Below are 19996 nucleotides of genomic sequence, written 5' to 3' on the forward strand. Positions count from 1 at the left end.
GGAAGCCAGGATGCCTGGGTTCTGTACTCAACTCAGTGAGGAAGTGTAGGTGAGAATACAGCACTCCTTGTTTCTGTTCCTGGCTGTGACATCTTGGGACAAGATGCTTAAACAATGCTGTGTGCCTCAGTACACCCACCTGGAATAGGTGAGTGTTATTCACCTACCTCAGGGAAGTCAGGCTCAATTAACATTTGCAAAGTGCTTTGAGATCTGTTGATGATGGGAGCTATCGCTATGCAAAGTAGAGTTATTATTAGGGTTCTGATGTGACAATCTTGTACCACTTAAAGCATCACCCCGAAGAGCCTTACAATGAAGGTGTACGATAGTCAGAAAACCCCAAGTAAGGAATAAGCCAGTTGCAAGACTCCATTTTGGGATCCCTGGTTGACGGGACTCTTGTGCACAGGGCAAAATACTCCTCCCTCAAAACCTTCTCCACCTTCTTCCACACAAACCCGCTAATTCTGAGCATTAGACAGAGGTATTAGAGCAAGCGGGAGTATATAGTATGCACAATGCAGTAGGGAGAGCGGAGCTACAGCTGTGTCTACCCACAGGTGCCTGGTGAAGAGGGTGCAATGCATGTAAGTAAGGAAAGCACAGAGCTCTTCCATTGCTTTGCAGATTTGCATTTTGCTTGGTTTGCGCTTGATTCATGTGAAATGTATTTGCTTCCCTTCCACAATATATGTGCTATTTTTTTCCAAAGGCTGAATAAAATCTGAGCATCAGATATAGTCAATTCCACTGGGAAGTTCCCCAAATTGCCACGTGGGGGCAGAACAGTCCCCTGCAGATTGTGTTGAACAGCTACAGTCAAATCCACTCACTGGGGGCCTCTGATAAATGGCCCGTATATTATTGACACCTGAAAGGTGACAACGCAAAGGGCAGCGTGATGTGACAGTCCTAACGGAGCACTTTTGATCAGTCCCTCCAATAACGGGTGCAATACAAAAACCCCGACAGGTAGACAGACGGACTGACAGATGCATAGATTTCAATGGCCTGTCCATAAGACTCCAGCAGCCCCGTTTTCAGAGGTGCTCCAGAGAAAAGTGGCAGCTGAGCACCTCTGGAAACTTGACCAAAGCTGGGAGCTGGCATTTGCTCCCGTAGGTTTTAACGGGAATGTTGTGTATAAGACAGGAGAGGTAATTGTCCCATTCTACTTGTCAATGGTGAGGCCTCAGCTGGAGTGCTGTGTCCAGTTCTGGGTGCTACACTTGATGTGGACAAACTGGAGAGAGTCCAGAGGAGAGCAGTACAAATGATCAAAGGTTTAGAAAACTTGACCTACGAGGAAAGGTTAAAAAACTTGAGCACACTTAGTCTTCAGAAAAGAAAACTGAGCCAGGACCTGAGAACAGTCTTCAAATATGCTAAGGGCTGTTACAAAGGGGATGGTGATCAATTGTTCTCCATGGCCACTGAAGGTGGGACAAGAGGTAATGGGCTTATTCTGTACCAAGGGAGATTTAGGTTAGATATTAGGAAAAGCTCCCTAACTCTCAGGGTAGTTAAGCTCTGGAACAGGTTTCCAAGGGAGGTTGTGGAATCCCCAACATTGGTGGTTTTTAAGAACAGGTTGGACGAACACCTGTCAGGGATGGTCTAGATTTACTAGGTCCTGCCTCTGCACAGGGGGCTGGACTAGATGGACTCTGGAGGTCCCTTGCAGCCCTACATTTCTGTGACTTCATGTTCCCTGCAATGAGCCCCTCTGCTCACCTCAGGCTGCTGCTCTGCCCAGCTGCTAAGTGAGTGACTCGGACTTTTGCACTGTTTCCAGAAACACCCTGTGTTTTCCTCATGTTCAAAGTGAATTTAGTTCACTAGGACCTGGACACGCTGCAGGCACACATTCCATGCGGGCCACTGAACAGCCATCAGTAGTCCATTACCAGTCCCCTGAGCCATGTAGCTCCGCACCAGACTATGAGTCTCTGAGGGTCATGGCTAAATTGTCCCATTGCTGTCTCCTCTGGGCTCTCTGTCTCTGAAGAGCGTATCACAACAAGTGACTGCTTTGGAGGGTGATAGCTCATTCCTTGAAAGTGGGATCCCCTTGATCGTTCAGGTACTAGCCCCACACTTCCACCGAGGCATGTAGTGTCCCTTCTCCCATTACAGAAATCTGCCCCCTCCACACACCGCCCTGCCTCTTTCCTATCTCATCTGCAAAAGGACGCCAGTTCAGCTGAGTAAGGATGGTGGCGTGGGCTCTCTGAGTTCCCATACCTGGATGTCCCTGGCCCTTTCATAGGACTGATAGGCCACCTTCTCCTCCATGCTGGCTAGCTCTTGCTTTAGGTTGGTCATTTCATTCTGGTGGAGCTCCGTCAGGTCATTCAGCTGCTCTTCCAGGCGTTCGTATCTGGGGGAGGGAGAAGAAGGTGCATGGGGAAGGTGTGAATGCTGGCAGCCGGGTTATTACATGACTCATCTTTCTCCTATCATGCAAGGAGAACGGTCTGTTTCCATCAAATTCAGATTCCATTAACTCCAGCTCCACCCCCCACACCAGCCCAAACCTCACTGGCGCCCCAGATATTCGGCATACAGAGGTGACTTGGATGACATGGAAATGACTTTGGGTGTCAAGCAATTGAAGCACTCCACACAGCAATGGCACTATGGAATCTAAAATAAATAGGACAGGTTCAAGTGCTGCCTGGAGTCCACAGAAGGACACTTTGAGGGATGCAGATTAGACGCAGACAGAGGAGGCTGTGTGCATGCAGCGATCGATAACGTGGAGTTTATTTCATCTCTCCTGTTTTGTCTCTAGGATGCCTGGTTTGTGCTGCAGTCCCCGAGGGGCTGGCCTCGCTCTCAGAAGCAGCCATCTTGGATTCTCCAGCATTCCCTTAGCTGTGGAAGGGACTCAAATGGCCCTGAAACCAGAGGTCAGTGGAGCTTCAGAATCTCCTGGTTACCCAGCTCCTAAGCATCTCCCGTGCCTCCCTCTCTGAATGAAATGTGTTGGAAGGGGACCTTGTGTCTAATGGGGTGGGGGAAGCGAACCTTCCACCCCATCTTATCCACAGAAGAGGCATAGCACAGGCAACAGCAGTATGAATACAGCCCAGCGCCTTAGCCCTGATCTCTAAGGGTGAGAGGGCAGATCAGCTGCCTTCATCACCCATTCAGTCCTTGGACTTTGTGTCAAGACTGCCATCCAAGTGACCACAACAGGGGTGGCTGCCACTTGAGCTGCACCCCCACCTCGCTTCATGTGGGCCATCAGATGGCAATGGCTTTCCTACTGAACCTGGGCCCCTAAGCTGCATTCAGACCAGCAAACTCTAGTAGATGAGAGAGGCTCTGTGACCCTTACTCCTAGTCCCCTTTGTTGGAGGTGGGAGGGGGGAGGAAGGAAGGGAGGGGAGTTTCTCTGGTCACTTAGGACTATCTGGATTTGGGAACATGGTGATTTATTTCCATCTCCTCTGACACTGGCAAGGATATTTCAGGACATTTTCCAGCTACTGAGAAGGGCTTGGAAGAAACTTCAAATAGCAGGGGAAAGAAAGGAACCCCAATGACATCACAAGCCCGTACGTCTGTAACGTGTGAACTCTCACACAGGCTCTCAGTTGGAGAAGTATTTTTAAACAGTGTTTCAGCTTTTGTCCTCAGCCAAAATGATCTAAACAAAGAAAGCCCAAGCCAATGCCCCCTTTAGAAGCTGGTCCTTATTTCCTATTCCCAAGAGTTGAGAGGGCTGGCACTGCCTGTCGAGCAAGGTGATGCATTTCCTCTTGCCTCTTATAAATAGCAAATAGCCTTTTTTCTCAGGGTGATTGGCAGAGGGGAAGCATCACGGGAGTCCTTTAGGGCTATTGGCTGCTGGGAGGTCCTACAGCTAAATAAACAGACAGATCCTGGCTCTTCAACGTGGAGGCTACATGGGAGCTTGCCGGGATCAATGTAACAAAGCCTGGTTCCTTTCCCTAATGGGAACAGAGTTCCAGGATTCCACTTCCCATGGAAAATAGAACACTCAGGTACTACAGTATGTACAGAGCCTTTCACCACTAGATTTGCCCTTTTGAATGGCTCTGCTTTGTTTCATTCCCTAAGCCCGTGGTTCTCAGCCTTTTTTTGATCTGTGACCCACAAAATGGCCAATAGACCATCCCAGGATCCACCTTATTCCATAATCCTTTGTAGCTGGGTTTGTGGGTTTAAACTATAGTGCCCCCCCACTAGTAAAATAGATTGAAATTTACATCCCCCTAAAAAGCCAAGTGCTCTCAGTAACACCCAATTTTTGTTTCTTCAAAGACACTGTCAAGATGTGTGGCATCATTGTGGTAAATCAGTTACTTTCCACACTGGGAAGCTTGAAACGTGCATCTACTTCCTTACCAATATCCTCGTCCTCTGTGCACACACACTGATTTGTTATTGTTGTTCAAGTGTGCACAGCGGTTTGTTATTGTAGGGTTGCTTCTGAGGGCCAGGCTGCATACACGGCTTTGTCACTGTCGAGTTGCTCAGGGGGTGCACGGGAGCTGCGCACATTGGTTTGTTATTGCAGGGTTGCACATGAGCACTGTGGCAGTGGGCGTTGAAGGCATTTGCTTTAACTGAACAGCTCTGCACAACGAATTGCGAAGAACTACATATAAAATAGCAATGCTATGAAGGGCCGATGGAGATGCAGGCCCACTGGTGTGAGCCACGTAGGAACAGCCTTGCAGAGACAGGGAGGTGGCACTCATGCACGCGCTCACACACAGCTGCACTGGGGCTGGCCCTACCTGTACCGCTCCTCTTGCAAGCACTGCGTCATGTAGGTATAGTCCCTCTGCAGCTGCGCCTTGAGATCCTCCATCGAGTCCTCCAGGTGCGACTGACTGTCCTTAATCTCCCGGAGCTCCTCCAGGATGGTGTCAAAGTTATTGTGGTGACTGTCCAGGGTATTGGACTTGGGGCTCCCCAAGCCGCCGGGCCCTGCCCCTGAGTTGCTGCCTGCCGCAGATCCTGAGGTGGCGCTGGAGCACTCGTCGTCACTGCCGTACTTGGGGCTGGACACCAGGGTGGCGCTGCCGCTCAGAGTCCTCGAGGCCTCCTCGGGGTGCCCGTCATCCAGAGTGTCCTTCAGGTGGGCGATGTTGTCGGCGCTGCCAAACTTGTTCCGGATCAGGCTGGCGAACTCCCGGGGCTTGGAGACCACAGCCGTGTGGGTGGCCTGGGACAAACCCGACAGGCTTCCCTTGACGCCTTCCACTACCCCGCCTCCGAAGCCGCTGATGCTGGACCGGACGTTGGCCCCCACATCCTTGAGGCCCTGGTGCATGTCCCGGAAGACATCCTTGGGCTGTCGGGAGAGCCCGTTCTGTTCAATCTCCTTTAGCTTCTTGTGGTAGTGCTCGAGCTTCTTATGGAGCTGGGCGATGGTCTGGGCCGACTTCTGGTTCTTCTTCTCAAAGACTTGCTTGATGCGGGAGGCCTGCTGCTTGTCAGCGTTGTTGGCCAGCTTCAGGTACTCTGCGACGTTGTCGTCCCGGGCCTCCTGCTCAATCTTGATCTGCTCGGTGATCTTGAGGATTTTCTGGTGCAGGTGGTCGATGGCAGCTTTCGTCCTGTGCGGGTCTGGGGTGCCATCTGGGACATCCAAGCAGATGTTGCTGACGTCGGCGTCGCCATGGCTGGCGTTGGAAGGCAGGCTAAGCGTGCTCACGTCCCCTTTGTCCAGCTGGGAGCAAAGAGAAAGGAGAAGAAATCTGAATAGAGGGGTCTAAAAACAATACACCCGGGGAGCCTCCGGTTCCATAGCAACGAACAAACAGAGACAGAGAAAGACAAGAGACAGACCGCGAGAAGCAGCTTGGTTCCTGGTAGATGTTTCCCACCAGTAAAACCATTACTGACACCATTTGTAGAAGCCAGTGAGAAGATGCAGCAACAAAACTGTTACACTGGGTACCCTTACAGCAGATAGGCTATTCTTTGAGTAAGCTTTTGCTCTGAAGTCACCTGCACAAGGCAGCTTGCCTCCGACATTTTACCCTCATTCAATGCAAGGATAGCATGCTAGATGCACCGGTGTTTTACTAGAGTTGCAAATCCAAACAATCTGGGGAAAATATCATGGAAAAAAGTTATAAGTTTGGAAGCATTTCAGGTTCTAACATCTTGTACTCAGGATCTGTCTCCTCTCATCACAGAAGAGTTACTGCTTTGAGAATTCTAACACGGTTCAGCATAATTTCTTCCCAAGCTGCAAAGGTGGGGAAGTAACATTTTCTCCACTTTCCAGAGGAGGAAACGGATGCTCCGAGAGGGGCAGTGATTAGGCCTGAAGCTATTCAGTGAGTCAGTTTTCCCCCTCTAGCACCTGGCATTGGCCACTGTCGGACAGTGACACCTTCCCCTTCTGTAATCAGATTCCAGATCCCTTTACAAACATTCTCAACCCCTCACGTCCCGCCGGGAGGGAAAAGAGTGCTTTAACTTACATTTTACAGACAGCCAGCCTGAGGCACAGCGAGGGGAAGTGACTAGCCACAGGCCACATAAAAAAGTCGTGGGGTAGAGCCAGGAATAGAAACCAGGCCTGTCCCCCGTCCCTAGTTTGAAACGCCGAAAGCACGCTGCCTTCCCATTTGAAAACCACACATCTTCCAGTGGCTGAGTTTTCTATGCAAATTGTTATGCAAATCTAGGTGACGCATAAATGGCTTGCAGCTTCTAATGAAGAGTTGGCGAACAGTTAAATATTGTTGGCAGACACGGCCTGATTTCTAATTTCCATCAACTTTTCACCGAATGACCCTTTAGTACAGTATAATTTTGATCGCTCGTTACTTTGGAATACATTATCACCAGCATCTTGCACAGGAGGAGTGGCGCATTCTCCAGAGACTGCACGTAAAGGTTTAATAACAGTGACGTGTCCTAGGTGTGGATGAGACAAGCACAGATTTCATTACTAGGAAGGGATTTGCCTCTGTTTACTGTTGATTCTCCTCTCCTCCATGGGTTGCTGTTATATTAACCATAGGGACCCCACTATTAATGACTTCAGTGGAAGCAGAAACCGGCCTTTAGACAATAAGCTCCGGGACACAGTGACCTTATCTTCCTATATATCTGTGATGTCTCATGAGCACCTACGGTGCTATAAAAATAATAGGGAGTCTGATCTTGCATGGAACACCCATCAACTTCAATGGAAGTTCAGCATGCAGAGGGCCCAGAAGATCGGGCCTAGGAGGCGATCTGCACTGTTCCATTGGATGCTTTACTCCCCAGGCTGCAGTGGTCCATCCACGCAGTGACCAGCCAGTCCTTCTGTCAGGTCCATGCATGGCTTCTGGCAGCCAGCGCTACTAGGTAAAGATAGCTGGGGCTTGCGGTGGGATGTGCAGCATGTGGATACTTCTAGGGAACTCGAATGGAGCTTTTGGACGGAGAACATTAAGAGTCCGTCCATGCTGGGGATAGTTGTAGCAGTGTAGTAGCTACACTGGTGCAAACCCCCAGCACAAATGCATTGTGTCAAATTCGGGGCTTGCACTAGTGCAAATTGCCCTGTTTAACCCTGGTGCAGCACATCTACACTGGGGCTTTGCACCAGTACCGACAGGCCCTATGCTGAGGATTGAGATGATCTTTGACTATACAAAGAAATAAAGCGTTTTCTCTAAAATCAGACATGTTCCTTCTTCAGTCCTTGCCCACATCCATGGCCAAGAGAGAGATTACAAATGTGTGGAGGGAGGGGGGAATGGCAGATTCCCCTTTTTGGGGTGTTATAAGGACCCCGATTTCTAAAGATATTGTTAAGAGCTGCAAAAACCTTTGAAGATGCAGAGAAAGCCTGTGTCCCCTGCTTGTACGTTTTGCAAAGCCCTGGTGCTTGGCCAATAACATCACGCCATAATTGTTATACACAGTAATAGACTAGGAGCAAGAATGTCATTGAATTACAAACTGCCACAGGATTGAAAGCCACCTGCTGCAATATACTCTGGAGGGAGTTTTACTATTTTTTTAAATTTCTAGGTGCAATCCTAGCCCCAGTGAAGCCAGTGGGAGTTTTGCCACCTACTTCCATGGGGCCAGGATAGAATCATAGGACTGGAAGGGATCTTGAGAGGTCATCTAGTCCGGTCCTCTGCACTCAAGACAGGACTAAGTATTATCTAGACCATCCCTGACAGGTGTTTGTCCAACCTGCTCTTAAAAATCCCCAATGATGGAAATTCCACCACCTCCCTAGGCAATTTATTCCAGTGCTTAACCACTCTGACAGTTGGGAAGTTTTTCCTAATGTCCAACCTAAACCTCCCTTGCTGCAATTTAAGCCCATTGCTTCTTGTCCTATCCTCAGAGGTTAAGAAGAACAATTTTTCTCCCTCCTCCTTGTAACAACCTTTTGTGTACTTGAAAACTGCTATCATGTCCCCTCTCAGTCTTCTCTTCTCCAGACTAAACAAACCCAATTTTTTCAATCTTCCCTCCTAGCTCATGTTTTCTAGACCTTTCATTATTTTTGTTGCTCTTCTCTGGACTTTCTCCCTATCTTTCCTGAAATGTGGCGCCCAGAACTGGACACAATACTCCAGTTGAGGCCTAATTAGCACAGAGTAGAGCGTAAGAATTACTTCTCATTTCTTGCTTACAATACTCCTGCTAATACATCCCAGAATTATGTTTGCTTTTTTTTTTTTGCAACAGCATTACACTGTTGACTCATATTTATCTTGTGATCCACTATGACCCCCAGATCTCTTTCTGCAGTAGTCTTCCCTAGGCAGTCATTTCCCATTTTGTATATGTGCAACTGATTGTTCCTTCCTAAGTGGAGTACTTTGCATTTGTCCTTATTTAATTTCATCCTATTTACTTCAGACCATTTCTCCAGTTTGTCTAGATCATTTTGAATTTTAATCCTATCCTCCAAAGCACTTGCAACCCCTCCCAGCTTGGTATTGTCTGCAAACTTTATAAGTGTCCTCTCTATGCCATTATCTAAATCACTGATGATAATATTGAAGAGAACTGGACCCAGAACCAATCCCTGTGGGACCCCACTCGTTATGCCCTTCCAGCATGACTGTGAACCACTGATAACTACTCTCTGGGAACGATTTTCCAACCAGTTACGCACTCATCTTATAGTAGGATTTCACCCTTTGCCTTCCTTTTTCACAACGAGACTTCCCGATGCCCCGTAAGCTGACCAGCTGTGTATCCCCTTTACTATTTGTATTATGCTCACACTGGGAGACCCTCAACCAAGGTTGGGGCCACATTGTGCTAGGTGCTGTATAGACATGAAGCGAGAAGCAGCCCTGCCCCAAAAAGCTAACAAAGGAAGGATTGTTACCCCGTTTCACAGACCAAAAATAAGTGACTAGTACAAGGTCCCATAGAGAGTCTGTGGCGGTGCCAGGTATTTAAACCAGGTCTCCAGTCTGGTGCCTTCACCATATACCCATTCCTCCTCTGTCATTCACCTCTCTCCCTACAAACAGAATAAGAAACCTCCTTTGGGGCATGGCCCTTAGAGGAGCTCAGAATGCCAGGTACTTGGCACATCTCAGGATCACACCCAGCCCCCTCAGCCTTTTACAGCTGGCAGTACCAACGGTTTCTCATTCAATCCACCCAGATCAGCATTTACAGGGTACCTTCCATTTTTCATCTGGATCCACCAACTTCTTCCGTCTCATGGTAGTTCAATCCTCATCGCTGAGCAGCGTGGAGAACCCAGCTAAGCAAGAGTAGGGAATACAGTCTGGGGTTGGTAAATGATGCCAGGGGACCCATCCTGAGCATGTATCGCTCTGTTTCAGATGCCTTACTGTACACTGGGGCAGGGGGCAGAAAGCCACGGGAACAAAACTCATCCAGTAGGCAACCCTGGAGAGAGCTGCAAACTCGCTTCATCCTTATTAGATCAGCACATTTTTAAAAAAAACCTTGTAGACTTTGCAAACTGCGGCTGCCAGGCTATTCTTAGCCGTTTGGTTGCTCCTGTCCTTTTCCAGGCCCAGAGCCCCGGGAAGGCTTCACCCTTGTCTCTTATCGGCTGGCAGGAATTGGAAGCTGCAGGAAATGGATTTTTTTTCCAGCTGTATATTGCTATACACGGTAAAGGATAAAAGCAATTTTAAAAAAGAAATAAAACAACCCAAGATAGCAGCTCCGACGAAAGCTGAAAGAGGAAACTGGGCTCGAGCAATTAACTGGAGAAGTTGCTCAACTTTGTTTCCGTAAAATGCATAATTATGGTCATTTAATTCCCTTTTTTGTCAAGTACACAGCCCACACTGAGACGGCGGGGAGGGGAGGGAGAAGTGGTCACTGGAAAATACTCCAGGTCAGCAGCATGACAAACTTCTATCAGTAGGCGATGGCCTTGAAAATCTATTGGCTTGCAGTGGTTCTAGAGATGGATATTCTGTAGGGTGGGGTCATTTAACAGGAAGGCTGGCTGATTCCCAGACTTCTGGGCCAGATTAATTCAATGGAGGGACGCTAATTTATACCAGCTGATGTTCTGGCCCTTAGTTGACCATGAGGCTGGGAGAAAGTAAGAGGCTGGAATAACAGCAAATGCATGGAAAATACCCTAGGGCCCAGATTTTTAAAGGTATTAAGCATTGCTTCACTAAGCATTGAAACGCCTAATTGATTTAGGAGCCTAAATCTCATTTTCAAAAGTGATTCAGGCACTTGGGAGATAAAATCCCTAGACGGTCAATGGTATTTTGGCTCAGAAATCCCTTTTGGGAATGAGATTTATGCTCTGAAATCAGTTAGGCATTGCAACGTTAGGGTTACCATACGTCCGGATTTCCCCGGACATGTCCTCCTTTTGTGTGCTAAAAATAGCGTCCGGGGGGAATTTGTAAAGCACTCACAATGTCCGGGATTAGCAGAGAGTGGCTGGGAGGGCTGCAGGGAAGTCCCGGGCTGGACTCAGGAGCAGCTGTAGAGGAGCCGGATCCGCCCTGCATTCTGAGCCAGCAGCTCCCTTGCAGCCCAGTCCAGCAGCACTGTGCAGGGCCAGACCGGGTTTTGTTGTGCAGGGCCAGACCGGGTTTTGTTGTGCAGGGGAGCTCAGCCACCTGTCCGGCTCGGCTGCACAGAGCCCAACACTCTGTTCTGAGCAGCAGGGTAAGGGGGCCAGGGGGCAGGAAGGTTCTGGAGGTGGAGGTCAAGAAACGGGGGGGGCTTTTTGGGGGGAGTGGAGAAAGTTTTGGGCAGTCAGGGTACAGGTAGGGGGTAGGGTCCTGGGGGGCAGTTGGGGGGGGGTCTTAGGAGGGGGCAGTTAGGGGACAAGGAGCGGGGGGGGGGTAGGGGGCTGGGAGTTCTGGGGGGGAGCTGTCAGGGGGCAGGAGTGCGGAGAGGGATCGGAGCAGTCAGGGGACAGGGAGCAGAGGGGTTTAGATGGGTTGGGAGTTCTGGGGGGGCTGTCAGGGGGTGGGGAGTGGTTGGATGGGGCGTGGGAGTCCCAGGGGTCTGTCTGGGGGTGGGGGTGTGGATAAGGGTTGGAGCAGTCAGGGGACAGGGAGCAGAGGGGTTTAGATGGGTTGGGAGTTCTGGGGGGGGGGCTGTCAGTGGGTGGGGAGTGGTTGGATGGGGCGTGGGAGTCCCAGGGGTCTGTCTGGGGGTGGGGGTGTGGATAAAGGTTGGGGCAGTCAGGGGACAAGAGGCAGGGAGGCTTAGATAGTCCTGGGGGGCAGTTAGGGGCAGGGGTCCCAGGAGGGGGTAGTCAGGGGACAAGGAACGGGGGGAGGGTTGGGAGGTCAGGGGGGGGCGGGAAGTGGGAGGGGCAGGGGCGGGGCTAGGGCGGGGCTCCTCCCGTCCTCTTTTTTGCTCGCTGAAATATGGTAACCCTATGCAACGTGGAGCACGCCACCCCCTAAATAACTTTAAACATCCGGGCCTAGGTCCCTAAACAGTGCGACCTAGTGGCCAATACCCAGGAAACCGAGGCCAATATGTTCAAATGTGAGTGGCCAAAATTAGGCCTCTATATCCATATCTCAGTACCCAACGCACTCGCCTCTGCGGAAGCTGTTTGGGTCACTTCTTTAAATGCACTGACTTGGACAACAGTGGCTAACAACTGGTGCTAGCCTGCAGGTCTCTACAGGGGTTTGCACCTATTGAGCTAATCAGGATTTACTCTTAATTAATGTCCTGATCTTCACTTAAGGGTGCAGTTATACTGCATCAGGGTTATTCACAAGTACAGACAAGGCCAGCCAATCCCCGTGGCATTACCCAGAATAAAAGCCACGGGTTATTGAGAATTCTCTAATCTCTACCTACACATATGTTCACCCCCCCATATATATGTGCGAGACAGCATGCTTGAGCAATCCATGCTAGCGGAGACCTAGCACTGCACTCAGATGCTCCTGAAGACATGCTGAGAACTGCCAGACGATGCTCCACCAAACACCTTCTGATGGGGAAATCAAATTGCTCACGGAGCCAGGGAAGCTACAGTGCACTTAAGGCAAAGCAGCATAATTAATGCTCGCTTTTTAGACAGACGTCCCTGGACTCAAGCGGCACATCAAAGAGGCAGCAGCATTGACGAAAGGGAGATTAAAGGAGTACCACACCCTGCCTGGCATGTATTATTCAAGCTTCCTGTCTCTTTCAGAAAGAGCAGGGCACGTCCGACTGGAGAAGTTCCATCAGGGGTCACGGCTCCAAAGTCGTTGGCTTTCTATGTTAATCGTTTAATAAGAAATCCCATTTCACGCTGCTTCGTTAAATTAGCTGGGGCACCGATGTCATTAAGTGAGGTTAAAAGGTTGACGTGGAAACGAGGCAGAGCCAGACAGTGCAAAGTCACTTTAAAGCAGCACCAAGGGAATAATCCTGCCTGGGGAAGGGGGAAAGAAAGCAAAGAAAACACTGCCTCTCTGCACCAGACAGCCTCTCTCTGTCTGACTCTGCCCCTGATGGTGTAAACAGCCCAACGGATTACAGACTTAAAACCGGGAGGCTGGCATTGTTGAAATACTGAATGCAGGCAGTTGGCCACCTTCGGACCAAATTTATCCTTCACAGCCATGGCTGCTCTACCTGACAAAGGGGTATCTGCCTCTTATCTCTCTGCACCGCTCCCATTAGTGCCAATGGGTACTCTCTCTCGTGTGTGAACTCTATTACAATGAAGCCCCTCGTCCCGACTTTGTTCTCTCCTACATAGATATAAACACCCAAATTGTGAGCTCACTGGGGCAGGGACTCTCTTCTTCCTTACTTCTCTTCGCAATGAAGCCCCGAGCCTCGAAATAATAACCAATAGCCCATGTAGAGGCGAGGGCGCTGCACTAGTTTTAACACACTGAACATCTGGCCTTGTAAGTCACTGTTGGTTTGTAGGGCTTGTAAGGATTCGTTGGTTTCGATGGAGCTATGCCGGTTTATACCAGCTGAATACCTACTCATCCCGCCATTGTGGGGAAGTGGGGTTTGACCATCGCCTTAATCCAGTGGTTCCCAAACTTCAACAACCTGGGAACCCCTTTCACTAAAATGTCAGGTCTCGCGAACCCCCGCCTAAAAATGAATATTTCCAGGGATTTTCTCCTTTACCTGAGTATAAATTATAAAAGCAGTGATCTTGGAAATATAAAATTTGTTGTTATGACATGCTTATTGCACAGTATTTATTATTAATTATTATTGATCATTACAGTATTTTTATTACATTATGAAAACGGCAACACTCTTCCAAGATATCACTTTCGTAGCTTGTATCACTTTGAATAAGCCTGTTATAAGACAAGGGTTCTATGTTTTATCAAGGAGTTTCAGATGTGAAACAGCATGAAGGTATTTAAGAAGCCAACTCAAAGAGTTCCTCCTACACAAGCATTCAGGTCTTGAGCAGTCCAGGCAAACAACGCACGTTACAACAAAGCTTAAACTTGTTCTTCATAATAATTTTAAAAACAATACTAGCTGCCTATTTAATTTTAAAAACAGCAAAAAATATCCACCTCCCTTTCCATTTCTTATAAGGAGTCTTGAAGTTTCAATCTCCTCAGTGTGATAGATTTGCTTGCTTTGATCTGCTTAGCTCATGGAAGTCCAGGGGCTCCGGGCTGTGCTGCCCAGGGTCCCTAGGGACAGCTCTGTCCGCCATTAGGGAATTTTTTCCCAAGAACCCCGTGTAACATTTTGCAAACCCCCAGGGGTTCATGAAACCCAGTTTGGGAACCACCGCCTTAATCCATGACTCTGGTGAGATCCAGGCAGGGTGTTGGAGGACGTGCAAGAAGCAAGGATCTCCACTGATGTCTGGTGGCGTCTCCAACTAAGCAGTCCCCTTTACACACCATTAAGCAGGCTCCGTTTCCAGACTGGGTGCCTGGTTTGTTTATCTTCTGACTGAATAGAAGGTGGAGCTATTTCAGGTGCAGACTTCCAACAGCACTGAAGAACACTTTTAAAAGATCAGTGGCAGGAATCAGCAGCGACTGAGACAGCTAGCAATTGTCTAAGGATGCTATCAGTTAATTCTTCTGCCACAAGAACAAGAAAAAGGCCCTAAGATGATAAATCAGACAAGGGTGTTCATGAATGAGAACACTTCATTTTCCAGAGAACAAAAGCAACCTCTATGCTTTTGTGTCCGCCTGCCACTCTCCGCAAGGAAAACCCGCCTAGAAACTAGGAAACAGCTTGGGTTTCCAGGGAGGGGCCAGATTCTGCTCTCGATGCCTCTGAAGTCAGTGGAGTTATTCTGGCATCATTCGTGGCAGAATTCAGCCCAGGGCATTTGCCCTGAATTGCTCTGTGGGGAGAAGGGGATGTCTGCACTTGGCAGACAGTTCCGTGCCCGAAAGCTGCAACGTCCCGAGATTCATGCAGATCTCTGAGTGGCCGGAGAAGTCAGGAGCCTCTGCAGGAGCTGGGAGTCCCCATCCTGAGCCCTGGGACCCATGCTGCCATGATAGCAGCTGCAATCACCCACTTCAGAGGGGGGTTGGCAGCTACATACATGAGCATGGTGGAGGGAGGAGCTGCTCCCTAGCTCTTACTTCAGACCACATCCCCTAAGCTATGATGCTCCTACCAGCTGGAGAGGCACTGCTGCTGGTGCTCTCCCCCTTCCACATGCTGTGCATGGTGGAGGGTAACATGAAGCCTTAGTCTTTAATCTCCAAGTAGTTTCTCCCCTCCATGGGGCTACAGCTCAGGAGCGTGGAGTGGGGGGATTCCCTGGACCCGTTAGCCCACACCCCAGTGCAGGAAGGCTTTGCACTTCCTTGCTTAGCACAGAAAGTGGCTTCCTCAGCCTGACCTGAGACTGACACCGGAACAGCGCAGACTGCCCGGGCGCTGAGCCTGCAAGCCCCTGGGCGTGAGGACGGCCCTGAAAGGCTGCTAACGTAATGAGACAGGACAAGCAGGCTGGCTGCTAATGGCAGAATCGAGGGGAAATGTCTGAGAAAACCCGACTCCTAGATGACTGTGTAAACAGCATGGAGGGAAGCGGCAAAGCAGCTCATCTCCGTAAGCTGGAAAGGGGACGCAGCCACCATTCAGGGAGGTTTACAAGGACACTGAGGCCGGACACCACTTTAATTGACTGTTTAGTGAAGGAAGCTTGGCCAGAGGTAGGACACCAGTCTGGGGCTCAAAAGATGCGGGTTCCACTCCCTATGCGGCCACAGATGCCCTGAGTCACGTTGGGCCAGTCACACAACCCCTTAGTTCCCCATGTGTGCAATGGAGATAGCAGCACTGGTCTACCTCTCAGGCGTGTTTGGAGGATACATACATTAAAGATCTTGAGGTGCTCAGATACGACAGCGCTGGGGGTGAGCCATAGGTGCTGGAACTAGGGGGCCTGGGGGCGCTGCTGCACCCCCTGGCTTGAAGTGGTTTCCATGATATCCAGGGTTTACAGTTTGGTTCAATGACTCTCAGCCCCCGCCACTGTACAAATTGTTCCACCACCACTGGGGCCAGCTAAGTACCTAAGACAGAAGGCGTTGGGTCAACTGTCAGATAAACAAATCTGAGATCCAGGCTGACCTTAAACCTTAATTTTCCCGCCAGCTTCTAACAATCCACACTTCACACACGTGCGCAGGCAGGAACGAGCATACACACAAGCACCCATGAGAATCTAGCCCCACATCGCGCTTGGCAGGACTGTAATCTATAGAACATTAACACTTCATTTCCGGCTTCCAAGTTCTCTGCAGGAACCTGAGACCCAGTGGCAGGTCACGTATTCTGGGAGACAATTACTGTTCTCATCTGGAAAGCGGCTTTGCAGATACCAGGGGTGTGTGGGTGTGTGAGAGGAAAAGACAACTGCTGCATGTGATATAATCGGACTAAATGGAATAATAATAATAAAAAAAACTCCAGCAGTAAGACAAGATTTTCAGGGCAAAGCTGTTTTAAAATCATAACGATCAGCCACATCTGGGGAGTTTGTTTTGTTTTTCATTTTCAGCCTATGACAAATATTATCATTTTAGGTCTAATCTTCAATAAGGGCTTGATCCAAAGCCCATCAAAGCCAATGGGAGCTGTGGGGGCTCAGCGCCCCTGAAAAACCAGGCCATTTCTATTTGGGTGCCCAACTTTAGGCAGCCAGGTTTGGGCTTTTTGGCTGGCCCTCGACAGCTGAGCATCTCCCTTTCTTTGCCTTGTGCTCTCTTTGTTTGGTTCTGTTCCATTCTCTATAGTTTCTTATACCACATTCATCACCTTCCAGTAGTGCAGGGAGCCATGGGACTAATATCTGTCATGTATTGTTTGTATTGTCCCCAGGTCAGCAACTGGCAGCAGGATACTGGACAGCTTACCTCCCAGTCTCCCAGGTCGGCTGGCTCTTCGGTGGCTTATGTGAAATGGATTCAGTCCAATCCTTTTGAAAAGAGGTCGATATCACCACAGCTCCCATCGCTGGCTCTGATCCTGTGCAGCACTGAGGGTAGGTCTACGCTGCAATTAGATACCTGTGGCTGGTCCATGCCAGCTGACTTGGGCTCATGGCACAGGGCTGTTTCACTGAGGTGTAGACATTTGGGCTTGGGCTGGAGCCCAGTCTCTAGGACCCTGCGAGGTGGGAGGATCCCCAGGCCTGAATGTCTACACTGCAATAAAACAGTCCCTTAGCCCAAGTCCCGCAAGCCCAAGTCAGCTGGCACGGGCCAGCCGTGTGTTTCTAATTGCACTGGAGACATACCCCTGAGTGCCCTCAACTCCAGCTGGAGTCAATGAGAGTGGAGGACACGTGACACCCTACAGCCCAGCGCCTACCATCAGTGCTAGCAGACCCCATTGGTGGCAGACTCAGCAGATAAAATGGTGTAGATGGGGCTGGAAACCAAAGTCTCCTCTCCCAAGAGGGCTTCTCCAGGGCAGGGCTAAAACACACCAGCAGGGGGAGCATGGGAGTAACCTGCCCTGCTTCCCCCCATGTTGCAACTTGTCCTGAGGCTAGCAGAATTTGGTGTCCGGGGCTGTCTACCCTGCCCCTCTCAGGTGAATGCAACTCACAAAGCTCTGCTCTGTCTCAGACGCATAGCAACCCAGAGGGAAAACCAACCTGGTTATTATTTTCTAAGCAAAAGGCCAGTACAGCTTTCAGCACTATTAACAGGCACTGCCATTTAAATCCCAGCAAACCTAAATGACTGCCCAGTGGATTTAACAGAGGGATTACTGAAAGCCGCACTTTCCATACACGAGGAAAGCCTTTCAAAAGTCAAAGCAAAATTAAACTTCCATTTGTTTCCCATCATTTCTTTTCCAAGGGAGGCTAAGGGGTAAGTGGGGGGTTAGTGTGCATCTGGTGAGTCTGTGGGATGCAGGAGGAAAAACGATTCTTATAAACACAGTTTGAACCAGGAGAACGAAGTTCTGCACAAAGCTCAATCTAATAAGCTGAGCAAACATTACCTTAAAGGCCACAGCGGGGGCACAGTTATGAAACGTTGATTTACTATCGCTGTTACGATGTCACTGCGGTTTGGATGCAGGAAAGCTAGGAGGACAGAGCTTGGGTAGACAGCTGCTTTTGGGTCCTTAGCGAGTTCTCCTGAGAGCTGAGAACTTCCCGAATCCCAGGATTCTGTGCTGCCCTGCCCTGCGGCCTCTCTGGTACAACGGTTTGGGTCCTACTGTGCACTGAGCGTGCATTTATGAGTAGTCTATAAAATGATTAACCGATGTTTTAATAAACGGTCAATCAACTGAAAGCTCCACAGGTTCTCTAGTGATGGACACCTGTGCAAAATGGCTTGTAAAGTGTCACCATTCTGATCCAGTCACACAGCAGGGCATTGTGTCACTTGAGGGACCAAGTGGTTTCGATGATATAATGTGAAGGCACCATGGGGTCCTTGTGCGTATAGTGAGGAACCTTTGAGGCTCTTTGCCCTTGACGGAACAACCCCAAAGAACGCAAGAATTATTGTTGCTGGTGCCTGCTCTTCCTGTAATCAATGCTACATTACTCTTCCATAGCACTGCGCATCTGAGGATCTCAAAGCCCTTCACAAACATTAATGATACTTGCAACAGTCTTGTGAGTTAGGTCATTATAATTAGCCCTGTATCATAGATGGGTGCACTGAGGCAAAGGAGTGGAACAGAAAATAGAACCCAGGAGTCCTGACCCGCAGTCCCTACTGCTCTAACCATTTATGCCACATTCACCTCGCAGAGCAGAGAACAGAACCCACTCCTGACTCCCAGTTCTTCACTGCTGTAAAACACTCTCCTTCCATGGCCAGGAACAAAGCCCAAAATGCCCAGACCCCCACCTCTATTCTCTGAGCGCTCTGACTATCATTGCTAATGCCGCAGCACTGCCTAGCATACAAGAGCGGACTGTGAAGAAAAGTTAACAAATTAGATAGTAACAGATTCCTCCTCCAGTTCACTAGCTTGAGAATATTTCTTTTATTTAATCTGGGGAGCTGAAATCAGAGCTTCCCACACAGTCATAGATGCCCTGAAATCAAACATGCCAGTCGATTTTATTTATTCATGGAAGCCTTTCTCAGTTCTTCAACGAGCATTAGAAATATAACTACTGACTGCCCCTGCAAATCCATGTCTGTTTTAGAATGATCTTTCCCTCGACATTACCGTAAGATCAACAATTGCCAAGACCTACCTCCATCTCACGAAGGATACAGGAACCCAAAGGTTAGTCCACATGGGCTTTTCTGCTGCTTTGCCTTAGACAAGCTGAACTGGAATGTGATGTGCCAGTGCAAACCTGATACATGGTGCCGACAGCTCTCCCTGCCATGCTGAGCAATGTCGGCTGGGGGAACATGCCCATCCAATTACCTGCGAAGTTTAGAAGAGAGGGAGGGAACTAGGGGTATGTCTAAACTACAGCCGCTACAGCAGCACAGCTCCTACACTGCCGTGCTATAGTATAGGTGCTTCCCGTGTCGACGGGAGGGGTTTTTCCGTGGCTGTAGCTAATCCATCTCTTCGAGAGGCGGTAGCTAGGTCAACAGAATTCTTCTGTCAACCTCGCCGTGCCTATGGAGGGGGATAGGTCAACCTAACTATATCGCCCAGGATGCAAAATTTTTCACAGCCCTGAGCGATTTAGCTAGTCAGTCTAATTAGATTGACTCCAATTAGAACTGAACAACTAGGGCTCTGTTCCACCATTCCAATGCACTCAAAGCTCCCACTGAATTCCCTGGGAGTTTTGAATGAGTAGGGACTGCAGGATTGGAGCCAGGCTGTTTTGCCCGACTAAGGACTGCTGAATCAGTACATCTACTCTATCAATGCTGTTTAAAATCCCAAACATTATATTAGCTAGACACTTAGAGAGACATAGAATCTAACTAACTACCTGTGTATCTAGGTGCTTGTACTGCACCTATTACCGTACTACCTGAGCACTTAACACAGCAGGTATTACTATTACGTGCCTATGGTCTCAAACGGGTACTTCCTCAAGGTGGTTGGCCCACCCCACCGCTCGCGCCACCAT

The 19996-nt window shown here is 49.2% G+C and overlaps 1 protein-coding gene and 1 long non-coding RNA gene across 5 annotated transcripts in view; one reads left to right on the plus strand and one right to left on the minus strand.

Annotated features, from left to right (window-relative positions):
* Positions 1-19996, minus strand: part of TMCC2 (transmembrane and coiled-coil domain family 2) — a 74495-nt gene that overhangs the window by 1488 nt on the left and 53011 nt on the right. For 3 of the 4 annotated variants that reach the window (XM_005306421.4, XM_065591525.1, XM_042849007.2), the window contains 2 exons: positions 4776-5713; positions 2248-2383 (listed from right to left, as the gene is read on the minus strand). In XM_005306421.4, coding sequence (XP_005306478.2) covers positions 2248-2383; positions 4776-5713 — 1074 coding nt within the window. Of the gene's footprint in view, positions 1-2247; positions 2384-4775; positions 5714-9656; positions 10186-19996 lie in introns of those variants that run through there. The other variant, XM_042849008.2, reaches the window with a different exon arrangement.
* On the plus strand, positions 2797-18231 carry LOC135982908 (uncharacterized). The gene is made up of 2 exons (XR_010600393.1): positions 2797-2915; positions 16795-18231. It is a non-coding gene; the product is annotated as an uncharacterized LOC135982908 (long non-coding RNA).

The sequence above is a fragment of the Chrysemys picta genome, chromosome 4 (assembly GCF_011386835.1).
Source record: "Chrysemys picta bellii isolate R12L10 chromosome 4, ASM1138683v2, whole genome shotgun sequence".
Lineage (NCBI taxonomy): Eukaryota > Metazoa > Chordata > Testudines > Emydidae > Chrysemys > Chrysemys picta.